This window comes from Eubalaena glacialis, chromosome 10, assembly GCF_028564815.1.
Source record: "Eubalaena glacialis isolate mEubGla1 chromosome 10, mEubGla1.1.hap2.+ XY, whole genome shotgun sequence".
In the NCBI taxonomy this organism is placed as follows: Eukaryota; Metazoa; Chordata; class Mammalia; order Artiodactyla; family Balaenidae; genus Eubalaena; species Eubalaena glacialis.
This window is the reverse complement of record NC_083725.1, coordinates 53,937,047-53,959,318: the sequence shown is the minus strand read 5'-3', so window position 1 is coordinate 53,959,318 and position 22,272 is coordinate 53,937,047. Positions and strand designations below refer to the sequence as shown.

At 34.9% G+C, this 22,272-nt stretch overlaps 1 protein-coding gene across 2 annotated transcripts; it reads right to left on the bottom strand.

Annotated features, from left to right (window-relative positions):
• Window positions 1–211: 211 nt before the first annotated feature.
• CHORDC1 (cysteine and histidine rich domain containing 1) lies at window positions 212–21,689 on the bottom strand. Of its 2 annotated transcripts, XM_061202725.1 has the most exons (11): window positions 21,515–21,689; window positions 18,051–18,100; window positions 15,276–15,332; window positions 13,002–13,159; window positions 10,885–10,988; window positions 9,667–9,725; window positions 5,571–5,641; window positions 4,250–4,355; window positions 2,444–2,563; window positions 1,863–1,925; window positions 212–1,574 (listed from the first exon to the last, which is right to left on the bottom strand). In XM_061202725.1, exons 1-11 carry the CDS (start codon window positions 21,576–21,578, stop codon window positions 1,428–1,430), a joined length of 999 nt encoding a protein of 332 aa, XP_061058708.1. In that variant the 5' UTR covers window positions 21,579–21,689; the 3' UTR covers window positions 212–1,427. The 2 variants fall into 2 exon arrangements, with proteins under 2 accessions (XP_061058708.1, XP_061058709.1); XM_061202726.1 differs by lacking the exon at window positions 18,051–18,100 and having other exon boundaries at window positions 21,515–21,585.
• Between the last annotated feature and the right edge of the window lie 583 nt (window positions 21,690–22,272).

Genomic DNA, 22,272 nt, shown 5'->3' with positions numbered 1-22,272 from the left:
AAAGCTGGCTGCCAATTTTTCTGTCTTTATACGTAATGCAGCTAAACCGTTTAAGAATTATATAACTACACCTAACAGTTACCTGTTAAGGGTAGTAGACTAAGATATACTATTAACTGAAATTGTACTTCTGCAAAGTTTTCTGTATAAGAAGTCCATTAATACCAAGAAAAGAAAAACACTCAAGGAGTTTAAGAAAATAATCATTTTAATCTATATAAACATAATTCATACCCAAACGTATTAAGTTCTGCCAGAGTTTCAGCTTTCATAACACGTCTTAATATCAGTTTTCTTTGTGAGCTCTGCACTGCCTCAAAAAGTAACTATCCTTTAATGACTTCAATTAGCATAAACAATCTAATTCTGTGATACCTATATTTAATCAAATACAATATATAATCAACATTGTATCACCAAGAATTGTCAAGCTGTTCATGAAAGCCTTAAAAAAAAAAAAACTCCAAAAGAATAAGCTATTTTGTTTATTTAACATGTAATAGCTGTCATAAAGCAAAGCTTAAATATTTACTTTTCTGATACCCTAATGTATTTCCATAAGCCTTTTAGTCAACAACTTTACAGACACTTTTCCATCAGGGAGGCCGGATCTTTGTAACTAATAAAAGATTCTAAGAGGGTGTAGGCTATAAATTAGGTACAATTCAGTCACAACACCATACAAAGACCTTATAAATAGTCAGGAAAAAGACGTTTAACATTATTGCTTAGTCTGATAAAATGGTGAATTTTAACCAAATTGATACCTTTATATTCTTATTTATGATGTTTCCTATACTCTTAAATCATACTGCTTAGCCAGTTATATAGGTACTGATGCAATTTTTAATCCAATTAGTTGTAAATGAATTGAAATTTGTTAATCAATGCATATATTCCCCATTACTACTTACTACACTACCTCAAGTTAATGCCCCCACAAAACGTAATTGCTGAGTGGAAAAAGGAATGCAGAGCTTCATCTCTTCCTTAAAGATTTTCAAGTATCATAGGAACACAAACTCATGAAAAAACTAATTGAAAGTTTGACATTCCATCTTGCTTTACTAATTACAGGATAAAAGAAAGAAATGTAAAAACAAATGTTTCTTTACATTTCTCTGATTAACATAATATACTACGAAATGCTGTAACTGTTGTGAGCTATTTTCTAGCTGCTTCAAGTATAAGACACAACTACAGTTCTATTAGTGAGGAGAAATGAATAATCAGTCTTAGGTAACTCAAAAGGGATACGGGAGGCACAAAAAGATAAACTGACTTTGGCTTGGACCTACTGTAGACCCTGAAACGCCAGATTCATCAACAACAACAACAACAAGAAAACAAGAGTACAGCAGCAAGCCACCACTTCACCACATATTAAGAATTCTGAAATAGTCAATAACTTTCTTTTCCTTCTCAACTCATTCTGTTGTATCTTCTTTTTGTTTTTCCTGGTTTTTGGCTGCAGGCAGTTCAAGGCTTGCCCATTGCATAGGTTCAGCTTTTCTCATGGTAATTTCAATCTTTGTTGCAGTCATAGTTACATAACTTCGCTTTACATCAATCACCTGCAACATATCAAAGAGAATTACAGTACACCTGGGTGCTTTTATTAGTTTTAGAGGCAAGTAGGTTGAAACGATAAACAAGATTTCATGTCTATGCCTATTCCTATTGCTAACAGTCAAAATTCCAAGCTTCTAAGGCCATTTCTATCCCTAGTTTAAACTTTTTGGTAAGAAGTAATGGTAAGTTATACATCTACTTTGCATCAATGCTTACTAAAGTACTGTCTTTTATTATACAATGGTATTTTAAATATTAAGAAAAAATTCTGCCGGATTCATAATACTTACACCCCATAATTTCACATTTTGATGAAATTCCTTCTCTCCTTCAAATACAATGTGCACATTTAACTGAAAAAGAAAAAGTTGATTAATTGATCAAAACCAAAGTAAAGATTTATGATGTAAAACACTGATTATAAAAATAAGAAGATACTGATAAAAATCATTTAAGCTATTTTAAGGAATTACCAATATTGTACTTTCCTTATTTGGAAAAACCATTAACCATTTTAAAACCATTAAAAAACCAATATTGTACTTTTTTTATTTGAAAAAACCATTAATTACCAATATTGTACTTTTTTAATTTGAAAAAACCAAGAAAAATTAACTTGGAGTTTCATATTGAGAATTAAGTTCCATTATTATTTGATATTCTAAGCTACTACAGTATCTCCATGCTTCAGAAATAACTACTATGCAGAAACTTCATTTAAAATAGTTTCTGTGAAAGTAATTTCAAACTAATTTTCAAATGGGGAAGATTAAAAGATCTTAAAAACAGCTCAAACAAGATCAATATTTTATAAGACATTAACATTAAGAATAATGTATAATTTTTACTCAAAGATATTTAGTGTACTTACCAATGTACTATTTGCTACTACTTGACTAAGTTCCGGAAGTGAATTTTTAGCATATACTGAAATGGTGACTTCACCCCCAGTCTGATGCCAGTCATGTCTACACGGAACAACCTTTTTCCCCTGTAATGTAAGAGAAACTTTATGAATTTACAAAGTGCCACTTAATTAACCTCTTAAAAAGAGTAATTTGACCCATCTAAATTGAGAACAAAAATACCACACAAAACTGAGCCCTTAATGCTTTTAAGCACAAACAACTTCTAAAGCTCCCATCAACAAGTTAAACCAATAAAATAAAATACAAAGAATCTTATAGTTTTATGATTTGAGAACACACTTTTGAAGACTGAAGTGAAAAACACATTTGCTTAGCAGGATAAACCAGACAACATCTTAACCTCATGCATAAGAACTTTCCATTTAATTTTCTACAAATTGAAATTTGGGAAAAAATAATAGATTAGTTATAACTATCTGTTGTTGTTATTGAATACTTTCCTCTCATAATAACATGCAAAAAAGGGTGAGAATTTGTGGAAGTAATCTTTTGATTACTATTATGAAAATATTATTACCTATGAGTGATACACTGCTATAACAATAACTATCCGAAAGTCAAATTGTGATTTGTTCTATAACTGAGGGTAATTTAATGCAGGAAACTGCGAGACACTACTGTTTTAAAAAGTAATATTTATATTTTCGTACAATTATACTAACTGAATTTAAATTACTTATATGACTTACATTTTTTTGCCCTTAGCCACCTGGCTTAGACACTCAATACTTGATAACTACATGCATTAAAAAATAACAAAAAATGTGTTTCATCAAGGGTCATACTATGAAAACTTTTGAGCATAAAACAACAGTTTATTTTTTCAAAGCAAAACTTTCAAACTTTTGAACCTTGGAGAAAATACAGGGAGATTTCACTTTTTACTAATAAAACATTGCTAGAAGTTTTGTGGTAGATAAATTATTATAACTTAATGGATACATTTATAATACCTAAACCCATGTGTTATTAAAAAGCAGAAACTATAAAATATGCAAATGTAGACTAAATGAATTCCTAAAGTAATTTGAACATAAAGACACACACACTGAAAAGGTTCATTGTCTTGAGGTTATTAGTGCCAATACAGCACATAAAACTAATTTAAGATACATTAATAATAGCTAACAAACGTTTATTTAGCAAATAATTGCTTGCCTTCTTACAATTTAATGGGATTTGGGGGGATTATTTACACAGACACAAGTCTTTTTAAAATGCTGTCAGGGAAGTAGGTACTGATGCTTTCTCTTTTCTTTTGATAAATTTCCTGGTAGCAAGCAGAGGCTTTCAAAACAATCCCAATGAAACAAGTGTGCAATCCTTCTCTTCGGCCACTAAGAGTATTTGTACATCTGTACATGGTTGAATGATGTTAAGTGGCCAAAAGAGAATCAGAAGTCTAAATGATTAATAACATCAAATGACCAGAAAAGTGATTTTTAAAAAACAAAAACTGGGAACAAGGTATGGAATTACAGAAAAATATGCTTCAATTTAGGCTAGCTTAACTATTTCACAAAAACCTACATATTTGCATCAACATACACAATGGCTACTTTGATCAAAGAGCAGTGCTTTGAGAGAGCTTGACTCAGATTAACTCCAGTTTTTAGGCTCATCAAACTTTACTGTGTGACGGAGAGAAAAACTTGTTTTTTTAAATCTAAAGACAGAATAATCTCAAATCTCTTCAAAATGACTCAGATAAATACACTCCAATAAGCTATTTTTAAAATGCTACTTACAGCATCCTTTTTAGTCCACGTGTGTTTCCCTGTTGTACAGCCCTCTTGGGCTAAGAATGTATTAAAATCAGAAGTTTTTCTTCTGCAACAGCTCCAGTATTTCATCCTTTAAATTATTATAGAAAAATTTCAGAAATAAAATCTCACAATCAAGTTCAGAAGTGTTAAGTGATAAGTGACTTAACCAAAAAAGAAATAAGTGTGTAACTTTAGTATCTTACAAGTGTCTAAATTACTAAACAATTAAAACTACCAGAAGACTATGAGAACCTACTGTATAGCACAGGGAACTCTACTCAATGCTCTGTGGTGACCTGAACGGGAAGGAAATCCAAAAAAGAGGGGATATATGTATACATATGGCTGATTCACTTTGCTGTACAGTAGAAACTGGCACAACATTATAAAGCAACTACACAATAAAAATTAAAAAACAAAAAAATAAAACAACACCCCCCGCCCCACCCCCAAAAAACCTTAAAAAACTACCAGAAGACTAAAGTTAAAACCAGAATGCCATTTAGTATAGCAGTTTTGGAGTTCCTGAGTGAAGATGCTTAAAACCATCACAAAATCCAAAATCAGCTTTTCACTGATAGTTCACACTCCAGTTTCCTCATGAAGCTACCATGAAGTGGTATGACCAAAGATTGAAAACGTTCGTATTTTAATAAACCAGCAAAGTGAGAACATGCAAACAAACTAAAAATAACTGTTTACACAACCTGTGATGGTCAAGCCCAAAGCAGGTGAAACCCACTATTATTTACTTGAGAAAAATCTAACACTGGAGGACAAAAATTACAGTAAAACTTTGGGTTTGAGTCCTGAAGAATATGGAAACAGAGTGGAAGATTTTAATACAGTTCTGCGTTTCTATAAACTACAGGGTAATATATTGAGAGGCTCTCAACTGAGAGCTGTGGAAAAGTATGGGTTTTCTCAGATGCCACAATGTTGATGTCTTAGTGTCCCAGGGCCCAAAATTCCCAATGTCCTACAATGCACAGCACAGTCCTTCAAAGAAAAAAAAAACACAAAAAAACACCTGTTCAACTCAAATAGAAAGAGTATCACACTGTAATAGAAGGGAATACGGAAAAAACATGAGGTTTGAATCACAACGGCCACTTCATTGTAATCTTGTTACAGTTTTCCCATGTGTAAAAAGAAGACAAAACCCACATTTCTAGGTTATTGTAAAAATTATATGACAATGTAAGTAAAATACCTAATATTGCTGCATGGCATTTAATGTTTGAAGGCATATTAACATTTCTAACATCTACCATAAAGTTTTAATTAGTCTGGTATAAGTTACCCTTCATGGAAAATAGGTACTCCAGAATGATATACACAGACTTCTTCTAGACTCTGTGGACCCTGGTATGTCTAAAAGAGAAAAAGAGACGAAAAAATTAGTTTCACATCTCAATGTTACATTTCACATGTATTTGCAAGTACTGGTGACCTCTATGAACTATGAAAATGCCCAAGAGATAACAGTTACCTAGAACATTCATAAATTCACCTCAGGCCATTCCAATAAGGAATGAAAAATGATTCCTTTTTGGATATGCTTAAGTTTCAGTTCCCTGTGAAAAAGGCAAATATAAAAGTAGGCAAAAGGATGTATTCAGATACTTTCAGACTTTTGCATATGAGGACACACCCAAACATATTCAGGTATGTTCTATAAATTTACAGAACAATATTGAAACCAAGAGATTAGTACTCTCATCAGAAATACAGTTATAGGATGATTTATGTGCATAGTAAACTCTGTGTGATCATTATGAATTAAAATGGAAAATCTAATAAGCAATTCTGGAAGCCCCAGATGATGATTTCTTTTCCCTACGAAGCGTAAAATGAGCTGCAGACCTATATATATATCCAGGGTTTGTCTGGAAGATCCGGGCCCCATTGCTGCTGTAGATGAAGGCTCTACAGATGAATTCACAAAAAGTTATGTTAATAAAACATAGATGCAGCCAGTAGTATATTTTCTATTTTGGTATTTACAGCAACCATCCTACAGTTACAGAAAATAAAATTCTGTACATTTACTTTTTGTAAATTCAAATTACGGGGTGTGTGTACCTCCTGAAGATATTCCATAGGCACACAAAACTCAGTATGTTAGATTCTGAACTTAACATCACTACTGCCCCCCAAACCTCCTACTCTTCTTCCCATCTTATTTGATGGCACCATATCCACTCAGTCTTTCAAAGCAAAAATTCTGTAAGTCCTCTTCAATTTCTCTTTACCCTCTACCCATATGTAGTCTATCACAAAATCCTGTCAATCTGACTTAAAAATATCTATCAGTTTAATTTGCTAAACTTCCTCATGATCACTAGCAGATTTTAGGCAATGAAACTATGCTAAAAGATTCTAATTAATTTCTCTGCCTTCAATTTCTGGACTCTACTACCTAATTAAAACATGTATCACTCTCTTGTTTAAAGTCCTTTAATTACATCTACCTCACACCATATACAATAATCAGTTCCAGGTCGTTTGCACATTTAAATGTGTCTCTATATATGAGAAAATACTCATGGCCCTAAAATAAACAGATATCTTAAATAGGACACAGAAAGCCCTAGTCATAAAGGAAAAGATGAACAAGTTGAATTTCATTAAAATTAAAGAGACTCTGTTTATCAAAAGCCATTATTAAGACAGTGAAAAGGTATATAGCCTCTCGGACAAAGGACTTGTAGCTAAAACATATAAAGAATTCCTAAAATCATTAAGAAAATGTCAACTTAATAGAAAAACAGATAAAAAAGATTTTGGACATGTCACAAAACAGGATATCCAAATGGCCATAAACATACAAAAAGGTAGTCAACATCATTATCAGGAAAGTGCAAATTAAAACCACAATGGGAACATTCCACATCCACCAGAATGGCTAAAATATAAAAGACTGATATTACAAAGTGTTACCAAGGTGTAGAACAAAAGGAACCAGCCTAATATATTGCCAGTAAGAGTGTAAATACAACCACTTTGTAAAACTATGTGGGAGTATGTTAAAGCTAAACATACACACACACACACACACACACACACACTATGAACCGGCAACACCATTTCTAGTCATATACTTAAAAGAAATGTGTACATGTATCCTAAAAGTCATGCACAAAAATGTTCACAGTAACATTAATCAAAAAACTTTACAGGGCAGTAGAAAGGATAAATTGATTGGTACATTCAAACAATGGCATGTTTTAAAGCAATGAAAATGAACAAATTACAGCTACATGAAACCAAGATAACCAACATTTTATTAAGCAAAGGAGGACAGACACGAGTACCTGTTCCATGATTCTATTTACAGTAAGTTCAGAAGTAGGCAAAACTAATCTATGTTGATAGAAAAAAGTGGTTACCTTTGGAAGAGGAAATAATGAATGAGACGAAGCATAAGGAGAGCTCTGCTTTGTGAAAATCCCTTATGCTTACATAGAATTAACATATTTATATATTTAATGTTATATTTCAATGAAAAAACTTTAAAAAAATTTCTTCAATGGCCAGCATGACCTAAAGTAAGGTTTTGAGCAGTATAAAAGTCTTTCAGGATCTAGACCCTACTTATCTCTTATAATCTCAACTTTACATCAGCAAATTTTGTACCATTGTTATTGACTATTTTTGTTTTCTGTATATTACTGCTATCACCTCTGCTTGGGATATCCTTTCCCTCTTTGTCCATTTATAGAACTGCCATTCACTTCTCAAAGTTCATCTGGGATACCTTTGCTCTGATCTTCCTCCATTACCCTACCACTTGCACGATATCTCCCTCGCCCCAAGAATTAATCATTCTCTTTTATCTACTACTTCTACCTTATACACATGTGAATGCATTCATATTTCCATCTCTAAATGAGCAAGGTGACGTCAAATTTAACATGAAGGAAGACTGCAAACCTGCCCCCAAGCCTAACTCCATTTTCTCCTTCTCAGTTAATGGTGCACAAATCACCTAGATCAGGGGTCCCCAGTCCCCGGGACTCGGACCGGTAGCAGTCCGCGGCCTGTTAGGAACCGGGCCGCACAGCAGGAAGTGAGCGGCAGGCAAGCGAGCGAAGCTTCACCTGCCGCTCCCCATTGCTCATGTTACTGCTTGAACCATCCCCCCTGCCTCCACTCCAGTCCGTGGAAAAACTGTCTTCCACGAAACCAGTCCCAGGTGCCAAAAAGGTTGGGAACCGCTGACCTAGATGCTTCACTTCCAGTTTATTAGCAAGTCCTGCTAATACTTCCAAATATCATTCATTCCACACGTTTGTCATGTGCCAGGCATTGTTCTAAGCACTCAAGACACAGCAAAGAGAAAACAAATAACATTCTTTCCTTTTAAACCTTAGTGCAAAAGGGGAAGGGAAGGGGAAGTTAGATGGGATAGAGCATAAGCAAAATAAATATGTAAAACAAGTAGTGTGTAACAAGGTGGTAAATGCTGTGGAGAAAAAAGGAGAGTATGGAATGTTGGAGGGTGTGTAATATTATATGGAGTAGGCAGAAAGAAGCCTCACTGAGATGTCTGAATACATCCTACATTTAACCACTTCTCAAAAACATATCCTAATGCCTGGTCTCCACAGTAGCACCCTAGCTGGTTTTCCTTCCCGATTCCACTCCTGCCCCATTAAATTTGCCACTTATCAGCCAAAGACATCTTTTTCAAAGCCCCTCCTTAAACAGACAATGGCTTCCTATTATACTTAGAATAAAGCCCAAACCCCTCACTGTAGCTTATAAGGACCTCCATAATCTTGCCTGCCTCTCATACTCCCTACTTTCGCACGCTTATCAAACCCCCACTGACCTTTCTCATAATTTCTCGAGTAGCCAAGCTCTAATGCCTCTACACATACTACTCTCACATCTACTCCAAGGTTTACATAACTCATCTGCTACATTATTCAGAATTCTGATTTAGTGTCACCATATCAGAAAGGACTTCCCTGACAAGTGCACTTAAATACTTTTACTCTATCTCCTTGTCTGCTTAATTTTCTTCAAGTCTACCTAAATTCACAGCATTTAAAAACTTATTTGTTATCCTTCTCCCAAAATTAGAATATCAGCTCCATAAGAACAGAGATTTTTGCTTTATTTAATACTATATTCCCAGCCCCTAAAACAATGTCTGGCACATAGTAAGTGTTCAGTAAATGCTGACTGAATTAGAACTATTTATTCCCATGATCTATTAGACACGGTGCTCCTTAGAGACAGTCTCTTATCCATGTTAATAGCCCTGCTCCATGGAATAGTGCCCAACACATAAAAGGCACCCAAATGTTTGTCTAATTAAGTCAATTACTCTCTTTTCTCAAAATTAAAAATTTACTTCCATGACACAACACAAATTTTACAATATATACCTTCGAACACCCTCCATTTTTACATGAGGTTCCAATCTTAATTTCATCACTGTCGTCTTCTACAACAAAGAAAAAAACCAAAATAGAAACATTAAAATAGAACAGTTTACTATAGTGCTATTCTTAAAAAGTAAACTATTCCATAAAACAAGTATTTAATAAAATAATCTAAATACATAAAAAATACTGATTTTTAAAATGATTTTAGATAACTAAGTTTTCTGTGTGACCTTTCATGTAATACACTTAAAGGCTAATAAGAAACTAACTATTATGAGTAAGTCTTGCCTATATCCCCAAATTGATATATGACATGACACATTTCTATTTTACAATGCAATACTATATCCAATAACTTAACCCTACGTAAAAGAGAAATCATGAAAGGGTTACTTTTTTCCCCAGATACCAGGTGTAGGTCAGAGAATACTGAATATATTTTATATCACGCACAATGAAACATTTACAACTATCAAAAAATTTTAACTCACTGTTAAAAAGTAATGAGTAATAGAAGAAAAAATTTTTAATTAACAGGTTCTCATTTTTAATAAAGACAAAATGGAATAATCCACATATTCATTTTGTGGTTTTACCGGCATTCAGTAAACAAAAATAAAAAATAAGTTCTTTACTACAATGTACTCCTTTTTTTTTTTTTTTAAATTGGGGTATAATTGCTTTACAATATTGTGTTAGTTTACGTTGTACAATGAAGAGAACCAGCTGTATGTATACATATATCCCCTCCCTCTTGGACCTCCCTCCCGCCCCCCTCAATCCCATCCATCTAGGTCACCACAGAGCACCAAGCTGAGCTCCCTACGCTATACAGCATGTTCCCACTAGCTATCCGTTTTACACATGGCAGTGGACATATGTCAATCCCAATCTCCCAATTCATGCCCCACCTCCGTCTGAGTCTACGCCTCCGTTCCCTACGTCTGCGTCTCTATTCCCGCCCTGCAAATATGTTCATCTGTACCATTTTTTTGATTCCAAATATATGCGTTAATATATGATATTTGTTTTTCTCTTTCTGACTTACTTCACTCTGTATGACAGTCTCTAGGTCCATCCACATCTCTACAAATACACTACAATGTACAATGTACTACTTTTTCGTATTTATATATGGTAAACTACACTGCTCCTGTCTCTTTTAGATAATTGGTTAATTGAACAGAAAAAATTACAAAATACAAAACAAAACCTTACCTTTCTTATTTTCTTCATTCCCCGATGATAGTTTAAGTTTATCAAGTGCTTGTTTTAGGGAGGCAGATATTTTTAATTCCAAATTTGTCATTGGTTCATCTGGGCTGGAGAATTTGCAAACTTTATTACCATTACTGATGTACCAAAATATTTCTTTGTACTAAAAATATACTTAAGACTCTACTTATGATACGCCAAATGCCTTGTCAATCAAGTTTTTCTCTTTAAAAAGTATTTTACAATAACTGCTATTAATACAGCTACATTTCTAAGTCTTAGCAGGAAAAGTTCTGATATTAAATATCAAATAATCATGCTATTGTCAACACATTAAATTATTAATCAGTAGGGCTAATGGGAAGGAAGTAAAGAGTAAGAATACAAATTTGTTAAGATGAGCAACTCCAAGGAAGGGACTGCGAAGTACCTTTACATTCCACGCCTAAGCAAAACACTGAGCATGTAATAGGCAATAAACAGGTACTAAGTGAATCCATATCCCTACTGGTGGAGATAGTTCACTTTATGTGGACACTAGTACATGCAGCTATAAATTCAGATACAGTTATATCACAAGGCAGTTTTAGTAGGGTTAAAAAAACAGTAGCAACAATGTCCCCTAACATTTCACAATGGTTTAGTGTTATATGTACAATCTGGTTAAGGCACTCAATAAGTATTAAGAATATTAATAAATGTAACAATAAAACTGAAAATCCTAGGTTATTCATTCTACATTCTTAATGAAAAACCTACTGATATAGGAGGCACTAACCAAGTACACAAAAACCTATATCCTCAGTCTCTACAATACTATCTAATGAATTTACGATAAAATATTTAATTTCTCTCACTTTCTCTTAAGTGAAATTAGTAGTAGTCCATAATTAAAAAAAAAATTAACTCATCCTGTCAATTATAGTAGACTCCACTATAACATTTAATAATGAGCCATGCCAAAATTCTTGGCTTTTTCTGACATTTTTTTCCCACTGGCAAATCAGCCAGTAAGGCATTTGGTAAAATCTCTCATGATATGAATAAGCTGGATATAGAACAAAATCATCCTAAGTAGTTTGGTTAAAAAAACAAAATAAACATCAGAAAGTCTCTTTGGGTTCTTATCTTGGTCGGGCATAATTCAAGATGCTATAAATTTATTTACATAAGATCAATAAAGAAAAAGCTGGGAAAATCATGAGTCCACAGTGTGAATAAAAATATCAACAAAGGCCATGTGTGAGGCCAAAAACCATCTGTTTTTTTAAGTCCTGTACTTTGGTTCTAAAACAATTCAATACTCAAGTGCAATATGAAGAAGACCTGGTGTTAACAGTGGTACCCAACATGCATGTGTGGGATTGTAAAATAGAGTCTAGTGGATCAGGAGGTTAGTATGAAGTACCTGTGTAATTCTACTGCAAAATGACCAAAAGCTATTTTACAAGTACGTTAACAAATATGCCATGTAAATTGAATCCATTAAAAATTGATCAGTAATGAGATTAACAGTTTTTAGGCAAACTGTTAAAAGATGAGAGACTAGGCTTGTTCTAAGTGGCAAAATATGGACAAATGAAAGAAACAGAATTTGACTCAATACAAGGAAAAGTTAAATACTGAGTTAGTAACATTAAAATGAACTGCTTTAAAATAAAAGTAAATTCTTCTTCAATAGAATTATTTGAAAGGAAATTAAATATTTTTCTATCAAGAATGTTCTAAAAATTATTTAAGAAACAGTGGTAGATTGGAAAGGAAAGCCTCTAAGTTCTTTTTCAACTCAAACTGATTCCCTGACAAGGCCGATTCTTTTACAGAATTCCACTATGCCACCGTGAAAAAGATACACACCAAGGCACAAGAAAGATGTGTGGCTCCCCCGCCCTGAGCATAACTGAGTACACAGTGAACAAACCTGTACTGCAGTTCTACTGTGTATATGCCCTCAAGGGAATAGAAATGAAAGGTATTATCTAAGAGAAAACCAAATGGTTCAAAAGTGGGTGAACTACACAGTAGCTGCAAATGATATTACGCAAAATCAGAAGAGAAAATACCAGGAACAAATGCTATTATTCAAGTGTGACAAAAATATACAACTGTATAAAGTATACCTTGGCCTTTTTATTGCTTCTATTGGTTTAGGGGCTTGAATGATATGCTCCTGAAATTTGGGTTTCAATTCAGAGAGTTCTTTCTTCTCAGTAGTCTTGACTTCAGGTTTGACTGGCTCGGGTGGCTTCTCACTATCATGCCTTCCTTTCGTACAGCCCTGTTGGTGAGAGGTATTCATTCACTGAGAGTTAGCCTATCGTCTACTTCACATGCCATGATATAAATACTATTTTTCAATTCTTTATTAATAAATTCAAGGGCATGTTTTCTCCACTTTTAACACACTGACTTATTTTAAGAAACTAAAAATAGAACTCTAAACAATATATTTGTAAATGAGTTCTTACATGCGAATAATGCATTAAAAACAGGCCTTTAAATTACACTTAATAAATATCTACTTTACTTATTCTATTAAAGGTGCAGCATAAACTTGTTTACAGAAGACAAATTCTGGAGATCTCACACAGAGAATTCTACAAATTATTTATACAAAAGGGCCCCAATTTGAGTCTCAGTTCTCCTACTACCTAGCTATATGACCTCGAGCAAGTTAATTAATCTTTTTTTTTTTTGAAACCACCAGTTAAAACTTTATTTCTTTCTAAATCACAAAGAATAAGGCATAATCATTTTACAGAGAAATTAATAGTTTAAATGTTTCACTTCTATTAACAACAAGGGTAGTTGATTTCAACAGATCTCAAATTCCAAGAGTTCATATATATAGAGAGACATACATGGCTCCAAAAACTTTATGACTTAATTATTTTTAAAATTATTTTAAATTATTTATTTATTTTTTAATTGGAGTATAGTTGCTTTACAATATTGTGTTAGTTTATACTGGACAGCAAAGTGAGTCAGCTATACATATACATATATCCCCTCTTTTTTGAATTTCCTTCTCATTTAGGTCACCACAGAGCACTGAATAGAGTTCCCTGTGATATACAGTAGGTTCTCATTAGTTATCTATTTTATACATACTATCAATAGTGTATATATGTCAATCCCAATCTCCCAATTCATCCCATTCCCCCCTCTTTCCCCCTTGGTAGCCATTTGTTTGTTCTCTATGTCTCTGTCTCTATTTCTGCTTTGTAAATAAAATCATCTATACCAATTTTTTGAGATTCCACATATATGCGTTAATATATGATATTTGTTTTTCTTACTTCACTCTGTATGACAGTCTCTAGGTCTATCCATGTCTCTACAAATGACCCAATTTTGTTCCTTTTTATGGCTGAGTAATATTCCATTGTATATATGTACCACATCTTCTTTATCCATTCCTCTGTTGATGGACATTTAGGTTGCTTCCATGTCCTGGCTATTGTAAATAGTGCTGCAAGGAACACTGGGGTGCATGTGTCTTTTTGAATGATAGTTTTCTAAAGTCAGTTTCCTCATCAGTAAAATGGAGGCAATGGCATTCAGATCTTTTTTGAGAGGATTAAATAAAACAATAGAATACTTCCCATATCTGGCAGGTGGTAAACATTCAATAAATGCTAGCTACCTTTTCTATATTCCATTGAGTTATACATACATTTTAACATCCCTGAAATCATAAGGTAAATCATATGTCATTTAATTAACAACTTTAGATTTCTTTCTTAAGGGTACACAAAATAATAGTGCATCTCTATGGTATCTTAGATATGATAAAAATTTACTGTTCCTAACTGAAAATGCTTTAAATTGTTGCGTTCCTTCTTTTTGATGGTCTTTTAAGACTACTAACATCAAACAACAAGGACCTACTGTATAGCACAGGGAACTATATTTAATATCTTGTAATAACCTATAATGGAGAAGAATCTGAAAAAGAATAGGTATATATATAACTGAATCACTTTGCTGGACATCTGAAACTAATACAACATTGTAAATCAACTACACTTCAATAAAAAAATAAATTAAAAGTTAGAGGAAAAATAATAAGCTGTAAGAAAAAATTCTAGGGTGTAATTTTGATGTATATAAAGGAATAAAGTACACTAGAAATAAAAAAAAAAGACTGCTATCAAAAATAAACTTAAACTGACAAGTGGTTAATTAATATCTTGAAACTTTAATCTCGAAAACAGATAAGTTCCTTATTTTAAATGCCATAGAAGGGAGGTGAGTAAAAGAAAGGTACTATCTGTGAGTTAACAGGGACTAGTCAACAGATGTCCAAAATCAGACTCCTCAACTCTGGAGCTCCCCATAATATGTACTTTTTGGGAGATAATCTAGGGGGAAAGGAACCCATTAATACTTACTGCAATGCTTAAAAAATCAGAAAAATCAGTTGTTCTTCTCTTACAGCAAGACCAACCCTAAGAAACATAAGAGGGAAAAAAAAAATGAAAACTCTATTTGTATGAGAACCACAACCCACTAAAACACTCTATTTGGATTTATCTCCTTGAATCCCGAAGTAACCTGTATACACATAATTTTATAGTTTTTAAGTGTTATAAATAATTCACCTAATCAAGTGAAATGATTAGTCTTTGACTTAAAAAAATGAATTAACCAATATTAAAAGTGATTTGTGCTGTGACCCATCATGAAAGGAAGCACCTTGAAATATGGAAACAGAAATTGCTTCTGTTTTCAAGAATAGTACTTGATTTTTAGAAGAAAAGCAATCTATAATTTCTAGAAACTATTTTAAAGGATCTAGGGAGTAAGTGAAGTGCTTTACTTTAAAAATCCATTAAGTTAGAGATAATAATTATAATAATTCAGTTTCTAAACAAACTCAGCATAGTTGTTCCTCAACAATAAGCATTCTATTTTCAGAAAAACATTAAGTCATGTAGCAGCTTAAGCACTGTTAGATCTTTCAAGGTTAAATGATCTTTTCAGTTAGAAGCATACAAATATAGAAACTAATGCTGTATGAGATTTCTGAACAAAGTATCAAGTAGCTAAACAATAAATGGCTTTAAGTTATCATCTATAATTCCAATGTAGTACAAAGAATAAGGAAATAAAAATGCAGCAGACTCAAAGCTTGGGATGTCTCAAATTCAGACTAAGAGTCAGCCTTGCACATATCCATCTGGGCCTCAGTGTTTTTCTCAATGTATGCATGAAGAATTTGGTAGTGACTATTTTCACCATATGCCCTTAAAGTTTTTTAAAAGGAAAATGTTAAATATTCTACAATTCATATTTTCCTTTATTCTGAAATTTAATTTTCTTTTACTCTGAACTGAAATATAGATAAAAAATTACTAATTACTACAAAATTAAATATAAGGTTTAATTAATATAGATAATATTGTCACCAGTAAAGTTATTTTATATGAAAAAAGCTTTACTGTCTTAATTCTATATGAAGAATTAGGTATTCTGGGAATATTGGGATACATACATGACATAGATTGTTCCCAACTGCCGATCTGAGATCTACGGTAGTCCTCAGTAAAATGTGAAAAGGAAATTAAAGTATGTAAGTATAAGGTTGCAAACTGTCTTTTCTTAAGGACTGCTCTTTTCCCTGAACATGCCTTTTCTAATTTAAATATTAAAATGTTTTTTCTTCTGTTAATGCTATGTTTAACTTCTCACTTGGTTAAATAGAAAACTGACAACAGTAGACACCATACTGATTTATGTATTTTGCCTGAAATCTACCGGGCCGTGAAATTCAGTAGGCTTGGAAAGTCTAAGTCTTCAAATGTTTATAGAGACAATAATAAACAGTAGAATCGGAGCAGAGAAACAAAAACACTTCGAAGTAAAATCAGTAAATTTAATTAATCAGAGTAATTAACACTTGGGTAGTAAAAAGAGGAGCAATGGACTAAATGACTAGAAAGTTAGTGATATCACTAGCAGCAAACTTGAAAGGCAGGCTATTTTTGGAATAAGGGGTCACTTCAGAACTCATCTGTGCTTGCCAATGACACAGATAAATGAAAATATGTTGCAGAAGTCACTGGCATAGAGGTGACAAGAATAAATTAAGGACAAGAATGAATGAGCTGAATGAGAGAAAACAGGAAGCCAAAACTGAGAAGTGAAGTATGCCCATGGTTAGGAGACAGGAGGAAAACATCACAGGAAAACAAAGTACAACAAGAAAAACAAACATAGAATAAATGGCAATTTAGGAAAGATAAAATCCCCTCACCCCCAGCAAAAATAAGTATTCCCACAGAACCACAGTTTCTATCCCCATAAAAGCTTGTAAAGAGGCTAAAAAGATGTAAGGAAGAGTCAGATCATAATTTGCCCTACTGAACGTTTGTTCTGTTTTTCTCACTCAGAACTAACCATATTAACATAAACTTGCTATCTGCTTGTACATCACTGTTTATACGTGGCTAACAGTTAAATACCAGAAAGGTCCAACTACTCCCTGAAAGGTAAAATTAGAAATTCAAAGGGCATCGATAATTTATAAACACATAGGACTGTTTATGTTCCTAAGAATACCTAAAACCATGGCAGCCACACTGCAACAGTTTCTTTTGAGATATACAAGGGAAAATGTACCACATTATCATAAATTTTAAAAGATCAATAAACCCAACACAAAAAAACCTGATCAAACAATATTCTATTATTTCTCTAATTCTACAGAACATCAAGGAAAACAGGTGGCATCTCTTTTCTGTACAGTATTACTCTAAACTTTCATGTCTGTCCCAAGAGTGGCACTGTTCAGTATTTATAATAATGTTCCCTAAAATTCAGAGCTGCTCTTATTAAACAGCACCTGCCTGATATATTGAAAGATTAAGAAGTGTTATGGCTTCTACAATTGCTTTCATTTCCCCTCAAAGTGAAGAAATGAGGGGCACTGAAAGTAAGAGTTGGGATAAAAGTAACAATTTTAAAACTGGAAAAGCCCTTAAGATCACCATCTACTGTCCTCTTTGCCTTTAGTGGAGCACTTGCTCAAAGCACCCCAAAATGGTCATTAAGAAAGCAGAGAGTCACAAGCTGAGGAAAAAAAAAATGAGAAATTAAAGATTTAGTATTATACCTCTGAGCTTACTATACAAATGTGAAAAGACTGAAATGTATCAAGTTCCTACCTTTAATGCATCATGAAAGACTGGAATGCCTGGGTGGTATGTGCAAGCGTCTGGTCAAAAACAAATGAAAAAAAAACCACTTTATAATGAAGAAAAATCATCATTTCCTTCAGTGTTAGCATATAATCCTTTTTCCATATGCAGGTAATACTTTTTCTTAAAAATTCAGTAATGCTTGAATTTGATGCATGACACACAGTGCTTAATATAACATTGTATTAAAATAGTAAAGGTTAAAATTCTAATTTGAGTATGAAAGCTATAAATAAAAACACAAATAGCTCAAGTATAACAAATTATATTTTGTATTCCTCTAATCTTCGTTGTAAAATTTTTTAGTACCCGAACTTCAAGCTCCAAATTTTGACCATCATATTCTGTTTTTACAAAAATACTATCAAATTTAAATGTTCTTATGTGCATCGATCCATAAACGTTGCCTAAGAGATTCCCTAAAAAGATATTTTGGAAGAACAGGTTCAAATTTTAAAAAACTGATACAATATCTAATTGCTAATTTAATTTTCCTACACAGGTGTCAATTCCTAGATAGAAACCTCATTAAAAAGAAGTTTAAATTCTACAATCTATTTTCAGGCTTGTCAATCATTGTTAGTCTATTATTTCCCTACCCCTTCCCCATTACACCACCAAGTTTTACTTAACTCTTAAGAAAATGGACTTATTATAGTCTGCAATATATAGAATTACATTAAAAAAAACAACAGATAATAGACACACTTATTCCCTAGCTAGATAGCACCATGAGCTCAGAAAAAGCATGTCAGCTCCACACCTGTGTAATTTTCTTATAAGGCTACTTTGCTCAAACTTTCACGTCTCTTTAGCTCTCAATTGTCTACAACCTCTGATTCCTGGTGTCGCCTTAAAATGATGAATTTCTGGTACTTTTTCTCCCTATCGCTGTATTAAGTCAGTATGTTTTCCTTCGTTACTACCTAGAGACCATTCTAGCTAATGAAGCAAGAAAAGTGTCAGGTATTTTCATGGTACGGTAAGTAGGCCCAGTTTAGGAAGATGCTATTAATTAAGGGTAGTAGTGGAGCTGAGGGCTGAAAAAGGAGATTCAAAGTAGAAATGAATATGCAGAGGAATATAAAGTTGAGAGGGGAATCAAAGTAGAGAACAGGTAGAATATTTTCAAATATCAAATTTACATACAGTCAGAGGCATAAAACACATAATGTCTGACACAGTAAGAGGCATGATCATAATAATGGACAGTTCTGGCAGAATGGCAGGAGTGAGTCAGGTCTTAACCATACAACTAGTATAAACAAAATTTGAAAATCAGTGCTACATAACAAGCAGATGGACATTTTCCTCTTTAGTATTTTTTTTCTTTTTAAATGAGGTTTGCCAGTTTTGCCCAAAGTAATATTATGGGTAAGAAGCTACAACACAGTAGCAATTAAGAGCCAAGGGCTTTTAACATTGAGTCTGACACTGGCTCAAATTCTGACTCTGCCTCTTGCAGCTGTTTCAGTTTCCTCGCACGTGTGGATTGAATAAAATACTGTTTGTGAAGAGGTGTTTCTTCCAGAATAGCTATTTTTAACATATGCAAGTTACCATGTGTCTTTAAAACACTCATTTAACTTTTGTTTCAAATGAAAATGTCCTATCCTCTTAGAAAGGAGTCTTCTTATTTTAGTCAATACACAAGGTCAAACCTCTCTCGTCCTATAAAACGTTCTCCTAATCAAGTCCACAGTTTGCTATTAGCTCTTGTCTTTACTCCCTAGCCCCATTTTCCATCAACCAATTCACTTGGAGTATTTATTCTAAGTCTCTAAAATAACCCCAATTTTGCTAAAGCGGATAAACTTTCAGCAACCTTAACGGAACTCTCTGCTGAATTTAGTATGGTTGACGCTCAATGCTTGAGACTGTCTACTCCTCTGGTTTTTCTGGCTTCCCCCATCTCTTTCCTGGGCACTGTACCATTTCACACACACAAAGCTGACTTCCAAAAAATTGGCTGCATCTCCCCTTAAAATTAGGCTGGTACATAACACCCTATAAATAAACATATTGTCCCACTCAACAAAGCATCAGTCTTCCCTTTAATATTAAAGTAAAATATGTACAGACACTAAAGCAATTACTTTTTACGCAGGCTACCAACAGTAAAGGGCTTTGAAACCCCTCATTCCTCGATGTTTTCATCCACTTAAGCCTCACAATTTTCTCCCTGAACTTCATATTAATATCGTAAAAACGATTAAACTTATCTTTTCCTCAGAATCCTACCAAAGATCTTATCATTTTAAATTATGTCCCCAATTCACCTGTGCACCAAGATAAACATTCAGACATCTCAAGAGGTGAAAAAGATTTTTTAAGTATCAATTTTAACCTCGTACACAATGAGGAACCATGTTGCTACCATGCTGAACTGTGCTTCTCTATTAAATGCGTATAACAATAGACACTTCACAGAGGTGCTGTGAAGGTTAAATGAGATAACATAATAAAGTGATAGACCAATGTCTGGCATATAGAAAACATACAATAAATGCTAGTCGAATTGAGAAAGTGTTATGCCTACAATTTTCAAGGATTCAACTCACTTCTTTATCCCATTCACCTATCAAAATTCAAATCCACTGGTCAGGTTCTGTTGTTCACCTAGTCTAATCACTAACTTTCACCTTACATCCTTAACTCTACACCTGGGTGCTGTAGAGGACATTCAATCACTGTATCCTATAGACCGCATGGTACTAAATGGAAAGGCCATTGCAAAAATACCCAACAAACATGGCTACAAAGTAAAGGAATGTATCTCCCATTTGGGCAGATGTATCAAAACTTAACAGCGTAAAGATACAAAATAATTTTCTTAACCAAGAACGTTTTAAAGAGTAAGGTTAAAACAGTGAGTGGGTCGAATGAATAAATCGACAGCAGGCTTTCAGACAAATACACTTCTATACTAATAGAAAGAGGCCGAATTTAAACGCTAGGATAACCCGCCCGCCGCCCAACCCTCCAGTCAATGTCGGTCTGTCTCTGACACACGGACACAGCAAATCAACCGCAAAGCGAGCCCAGAGCACCTGGTTAACTTTTGATTCCTTTAAGAGACGCTGGGGGGTGGGTGGGGAGGGGGCGAGGATAAAGATGCTCTAAATTCCAGGCCAATTAGAGAGTGAGCAGACAACTTGGGCAAACACGTGCGCCCGAGAGGGCAGTGGGTCCGTGGGTCCGGAAGCTGCAGAGGGAGAGGTTCAGACGGCGTTGCCGCGGCGCCCGCAGAGCGGTCCCGCGCCCTTGGGCGAACGGGGCGGACGGGGCGGACGGGGCGGACAGGCGGGAGGGGCGGCCCGTTGGGGGCAGCGCGGTGCCGGCTTGCGCGGAGACCCGGGATGCCCTCCGGCCCAAGGGCGTCCCCGGGAGAAGGTGGAGGGGAGGGAGGGCCGGCGGCGCGCTTCTCTTACCATCGGAATTGGTCTCGGGATCGAAGCGCTGGCCGCAGCCTCGGTTGTAGCACAGCAGGGCCATTTTCTCTTCCCACCGCTCCGGGTCAGGGCCAAACGCCTGGAACCGCCAGACAATGCCTTTACAACTCCCCTGTCGCAACCACCCGTCTGCGGGCTGGGGCGGCTGCCGGCTTCCGGAAACGGCCAGTTCCGCTTCAGGAACCTTCGCGAATTTTCCGGTCGCGCAGGCGCACAGGCGATGGGAAGAGGCGGAGGAAGCGCGGGCGGCCGGCTGCAGGCGGGGGCCCTTATAGGTGGGACTACGATGGGTGGGGGGCCGGTGTCGGAGATGCAGCCAAGATATTTGCCGGAGAGAAACCTTAAAGGCTGGAAATGTAGCCATCCGGAGCACTGACGCGCTCTCTCCGGATCTCCTCACTCATTGGCTGCGGGTATCTTGCACAGCGAACGGACCGCCCTGCCTTCTCGGCCCCCGTAGGCCGTCATCGTGCTTCCTTTCGAGACTGTAATTACCCCTAACAGCCTGATCGATATGTTTGTTTGCTCCTTAGCTGCCTGAGAGTAAGTGTAGAGTCGTACAGTATTTCCGAATCCTCTTCCCTGGAACGTGGTTGCTTAATAAATGATGAGGAGGATGGTGGACGAATCTCCCTTTGTGTCTCCCCTGGCCTGATCTCAGAAGCATTGAAGAAGTGTAGGCATCGGGAGCAATTTTGATAACGAAGTAATTGAGGTCAAATCACATTGAAATACAA

Bases quoted from the DNA above. Each gene is read 5' to 3' on its own strand.
- CHORDC1 (XM_061202725.1), bottom strand. From the start codon at position 21,578: ATGGCCCTGCTGTGCTACAACCGAGGCTGCGGCCAGCGCTTCGATCCC. The intron at 13,160-15,275 runs GTAAGTATTAAT...TCTCACCAACAG, and splicing joins CTGATTTTTTAAGCATTGCA to GGCTGTACGAAAGGAAGGCA. The intron at 1,575-1,862 runs GTAAGTATTATG...GATATGTTGCAG, and splicing joins AAAATGTGAAATTATGGGGT to GTGATTGATGTAAAGCGAAG.